The sequence below is a fragment of the Eufriesea mexicana genome, unplaced genomic scaffold (genome assembly GCF_001483705.2).
Source record: "Eufriesea mexicana isolate 0111107269 unplaced genomic scaffold, ASM148370v2 scaffold1992, whole genome shotgun sequence".
NCBI classification, from domain to species: Eukaryota; Metazoa; Arthropoda; class Insecta; order Hymenoptera; family Apidae; genus Eufriesea; species Eufriesea mexicana.
Window position 1 is genome coordinate 201,496 of NW_016910066.1, and position 5,866 is coordinate 207,361.

At 33.1% G+C, this 5,866-nt stretch overlaps 1 protein-coding gene across 1 annotated transcript in view; it reads left to right on the plus strand.

Annotated features, from left to right (window-relative positions):
- Tango6 (transport and golgi organization 6) overlaps window positions 1-2,627 on the plus strand; it is a 5,470-nt gene extending 2,843 nt beyond the window's left edge. Inside the window, exons 6-8 of the mRNA XM_017902766.1 lie at window positions 56-260; window positions 332-483; window positions 2,147-2,627. Coding sequence (XP_017758255.1) covers window positions 56-260; window positions 332-483; window positions 2,147-2,440 — 651 coding nt within the window. The 3' untranslated portion in view covers window positions 2,441-2,627. The remainder of the gene's footprint in view (window positions 1-55; window positions 261-331; window positions 484-2,146) is intronic.
- The last annotated feature ends 3,239 nt before the right edge of the window (window positions 2,628-5,866 follow it).

Genomic DNA, 5,866 nt, shown 5'->3' on the forward strand with positions numbered 1-5,866 from the left:
TATATATATATATATATATATCTTGTATATTGTACATAATAAAATATTGCCATAGGAGAATTTGAAACACGAAGATTCATTTATATATTTGACAGCAATTAATGGATTGTGTGCTTTAACTAGTTCATATCCACAAATGGTGATTGAGATGTTAGTACAGGAATATATTGATATGCCACAACGTATTGCAGCTAGAGAAATAACTGTAGAAACTAGGATCAAATTGGGAGAAATACTTGTAAAAGTAACCAAAAATTTAGGTATATATTAGGTATATATTCTCAAATATGTTTTTATATTTGTCACAATTCTAACATACATAATTCAATAGGTGAAATGGCATTTGCTTATAAAGCTATTTTAATAAATGGATTTTTATGTGCTACGCGAGATTCAGATGCTTTAGTACGTGCTTCTAGTCTTTCTTGTTTAGGTGAATTATGTAAGATATTAAGTTTTCGATTGGGAGATATCGTTATCGAGGTATGTTTAATTCGCTTATTTTGATAATTATTCTTTAAAAATAAAAATGATATTGCAATTCTGTTTGTGGATTTGTGTTGAGGGTAAGAAACATTATAGGGGATCATTTAGTGCATATTGGAAAAAAGAAAAAAACGTGAAAATTTGTTAGAGAGAGTGTGAACATACCCAGCCTGCAAACTCAGAATTTGATGAAATTTACATAGATTTATATAGATCGTATACCTAATTATTACTATTATGTACTTGAAAAAGGTAGTATTTGACACGTATTTTCTTTTATCGACCATCGTTCATACTAAAAGGATGAAGGAAGCTTCCAAAGTTATTCCAGTATTTAATAACTTTTTCCAAAATTAAAAAGCCGATAAAAAAGAAGTACGTGTCAGATATATTTTTGAGAACTTTCTGTCATATAAGTTTCATCAAATTCGGTGTCTGCGAGTTGGGTATGTTTCCTTGTTAGTTTTGTTTTTGGTAATTTTGCAGACTACCCTAATTCCTCCTTCTTTTTCCAAAAAATGGTTTTTTTCAGCAAAGGCTGTATTTCAATATTGGAAAGAAATATAGATCAGCGGTGTCTGAAAAGGTAATTTTGTTTTTAAAAGGCTTTTGTTAGTTTTTTGACACAAAAGCATAAAAATGATAAAAACTATAGAATGCATAAATTGATCTCGATGATTTTTGAGTATATGTAGAGAATGAGATTCGGAACTATTTTTATTTCAACAATAATTGCCGCTCGGCCTTAGTTTCCGAGATTATTTGCAAAAATGGTTGATAAAAGTACAATGCCTTGGTCTCTACATGTGAAGTAGACGTGTTGTTTCTGCAAGGGATCGCGGATTGTCTAGTGTTTCTATAAACAAATTGTGATAACTAATTTAACTAATTTCAATGATATATAAACTTAAATATGTATAGTATGGATACTGTGCGAGGAGTTAATATCGACTGGCAGTATTCAGTTAATTCTAGAATTAATTAGTCAAAACTAGTATGGACAGGAGGTTTCAGTTAAAGCTAATCATGACTGATTTCGGGCCTTAACAGTAACGCTACAAGCAACTTATTGCCACGTTTGTTAGTTGCAACAAGTTCACCCGTTATTTGTGAATCATTCTAACAGTCTCGCGAAGCATGTATAGGCAAATTTCAATCTAGCGTAGGATTCGCTTTATGTAGATATGACAGAAAGTAAGGATAACTGAAAATATTTTCAAAGGAAAACGTTGTTCAAAATTGTTTCATCGATAATATACGTGATAATCTATCCTGAGCGGTCTATGCATTCTGCGGTTTTTAAAGATTTTACGTTTTTTGTTAGAAGGTAGCAAAAGCACATTACTTTTTTAAGCTTCCTTGACCTATATTTTTTTTAATGTTGAAATCTAGCCTTGTTTGAAAAAACCGGAAAAAATAAATGGATTTAGGGCAAAGTCACTAAACTATAGAACTACCTTGTTTTATCTTTCTTTCTTTTTTCACAAAAAATCTCTGTTTGAGGCTATTATATTTTACGAGATCTATTACAAGATTATGAGGTATATACTCTCTTCCTTGTAACATATATAGTTAAATTGATTATTTAACTATTTTATTCTATAAAAATGAGAGTATATAAACTCGATTAAAAATAGTTTTAATTGAAATATAATTTTAGGTGCTCTATTGCATTAGCTGTATCATAAAGACGGATAAAAATGCTGAATGTCGACGAGCTGCGGTTATGGTTAGTACTTTGTTACTTCGTGGTCTTGGAAAGGATACGCTATTTAATCTCGGTAAAGATTTGATCGATTTATATCATGGTCTTAAATATCTACGAGACAATGACGAGGATCCAGTGCTACGTTTACACGTTCAACTAACTCTGGAAGAATTGGATCTTATAGTTCGAGACTTTCTCTTTTCTCCTCCAAAACTTGAAAAAAGAATATTTCTGCTAGATTCATAGTAATGATTGTTACTTAAAAAAAGAAAAAAGTCAGAGATGTTTACAATGTGTTGACACACACACGCATGCACGCGTGTCTTTTTTAACATACTACTTTTAAGTTGCTTGATGTTCATGATGTTCAATAAAAACGAAAAAGACCACAGTATTGTTTAACATCAGTTTTTGAAAATATATATAGTATAAACATCCCACTTTGAATTTAATAATTTTACCGTCATTTTTAACATTACTGTTTTAAAATACAATATCATACAGTTTATAATCACAAACGAGGTATACATGATATACTATATTTTTTGAATATGTACTCATTCTTTACAGATCGTTAACAAATCTCGATCGTTTTGGATGCCCTCTCAAAGACATTAAAATAAAATATTAGTTTTCTTCTCAATAATATTACTATTTCGTAAAATTACGGAAAGTAACATTTTCTTTACTGCACGATTATTTTTTTCAATCGCGGCATGTCTTTGTACTGCGTCTGTTTCGTTTCCTTTATTTTACTGATTCCCTGTCCTTATCTACGACTGTATTACATTTCACTAATTGTAAGCTCGAGGCATTGATTGCGAGTGGTAGCAGAATAGTGGGGTGGTTTATTGATTTTTCAATCAATTCTAGATTTCCATTGAAGTACGATGATTTAGGGATTTGATTGAAGGGTATCGTAGAATCCTTACGATTTATGACTTGGCATTCGAAGAGGATAGAAGCTGAAACAAAATTAATGTTAGTATATGTCAATTCGTTAAAATATATTTTATAATTTTTACTCAACAAATTAATCCATGTGTTTGTTTCTTTAATTGGATAAGACTATTCTATCAATGACATGGTAACACCTTCTAATTTAGTTTTTAATTTTTATGTCTGAATCTTATGAGGGGGCGGATTAAAAATAAGAAAAGAAATGGCGGATAGACATGTTAAAAAAATATTGCATTTGGCTAAAGTTTGATATCTAACGATAAGGGTTTTCAAGCTCACTGATTACGGATCGAAAGTGAAAAGTTTTAAAATTCGGAAAAGAAATATGTTCAAAATATGCAAATTTTCTGTTGAATTTTTCTTTTCTTTTCTTTTCTTTTTTTTTGCTTTCTTCTCTTTTGTTAAAAGGGAGTGTTCCCTGTTATTTTCCATATTTTTTATAGTAACAATTGGGAAGTGTTAAAAAACATTTATTAGATTCTGAGGAAAGTTTCGTGAATAACATAACTATTTTTCTGCGTTCTTATCGAAATATGAATAAAATTTATACTATGTTTAGAGGAAAATAACATCTGGAAATTTGAAATTGTTTGTTGAATTACAGAATTTATGCTTATAATATGTACTTTAAGGGTAAAAAGCTTCAAACACAAAGTTTTGTTTAAAAAATGAAAAATGTAAAAGTTTAACTTGTGTCTTGATAGATGAAACAGCTTATAAATTTGAACACTTACAATTAGTGAACCACGCATGCGCTTTAGCCAACTGTATGCTTTTCATCGCGCATTTCTGTTAAGTTACATGTACTAATCTTCACTAAGGACACAAAGAATATGTAAAGTTGATTTTAAACGATTAGTTATACTTGATGCTGATAATCCTATATTAGACATAGTTTATATGAAACGTGAAATTACAAATAAATGACATAATTAAACATTTTTTCTAATTGAATGGACAGAAGTAGATACCTCTCTCGTGCAGTGCACAGAATGAGAATGAGAATAACGAAATAGTAAAAGAGAAATAATAAATAAGAAAGTGTAAGGCAGCTGATTGCTAGGAGAAAAGTGGGAGACATCTGCAACGTAGCGACTTGGAAAGAGGAAGATTTCTTCGTTAGGTGAGCGAAGAGATTAAGGAGCTGAAAATTTCGTTAATTTCGTTAATTTCGTTAATTTCGTTAATTTCGTTAATTTCGTTAATTTCGAAGGTGAGTATATTTCAGTAATGGGTAACTAGCTTTCTAAATTTCAAGAGTCATTTGGTGCAGTGAAATGTATATAAAAAATGTACTATAATAGGAAAATGCTGTGTTACTAGCTGGAAAATTGCATTGTAGCTAGTTTTTTGGCGTTTTGGCCATTCTGTGTCGTCGGTCAGACACTTGTTCGATATATGGTTGCATCATGTTCGTAACTCGAATATACGATAACGTTTATGCTGTTGTGTCGTTGAATGTGGGTGCCACAGTATCCATTTGGCAGAAGTGTCTAACCGTGCTGAATGATGATTGCGTGAGAAGCGACAAGCGACAAACGAGTCTTTTATATTGCACGCAGTGTGTGTATGCCGGGGAACACAAAAGCATTTCCATGGCGAGTGGTAATTTCTGTAATTCGATCTTTTCATGTGTTAAATGCAAAAAATTGTTTTTGCAATTTGTCATTGTTTGCAATGGGCATTTTTTCGAGATTTTTTCGAGATTTTTTCGAGATTTTTTCGAGATTTTTCGAGCAGGAACTGGTTCATCCAGATTGAAAATAATTTGATTATCGCAGGAATTACTTGGTGTGTAGGAATAAAACACACAGCACGAGTAGAATTGGTGGGACATCTGTGGATATTTAATTAAGGTATAAAGTATATTATAGGAGGTTGCACAAACACACTCTCATACTATGGAGCTGTAACAAAGCGACACCTGGTCTCTGTTAGGTACACAGCTTACCACGGCAGAGTCCTCTCGGGTTCCCCAGAAACTGATTCTCGGCACACTACACTTTGCCAGCTCGAACCCCACACTCCGGTTAGGATACCGCCTAACCCTCGTACTTTATGGGATGATACTTTATGACCGCATTTGCTATTCGTGATTCCGACCTGATCTATTCTCTGATCGATATCTCAGCTATTTTTTCACTGATCTGACATTGACTCTAAACTAGACTCCAGTGGCTGCCCAGATCGTGGCTGCCACCCTTGAGATTGATGAATCGAAAAATCGGAGTCAGCCGAAGTCACAGGGCACTTGGCTCGAGCCCGAGATCTCTGTGTAGGCCCATTCCAAGTGCAGCAGAACGCCTCGTGTCTATCGAATACGATTGACACACGAGCAATAAACTATTTGGCACTTGGGTCCTAACCTTGTTCCACACAGGAACACTTGAGCTCGATAGCTGAAGGATTGTGGAAGGAATAGTGGTAATTAATAATTTTGAATTCTTCGTTAATCTTTGTTATCCCAGCGTTTCCGATTTTGCTGTAGCTGCTAGCAAAATAGTCTACAGTCTAGAGTTTGTTGCTAAAAACTTTTGCTAGAAAGCTCTCTACGAGCAGGTTTGCTATTTCTTTTTCATTAGTAGCGCGTTGCCGCTATCTTTGAATTCTTAGCTGAATTCTGGCGGGTCGTACATCCGTCACGTTACAGTTTGTCAATGTTGCCGACGAAATTAACATCGAGCAACCAGTTCAATGATCGCGAGCAAGAAG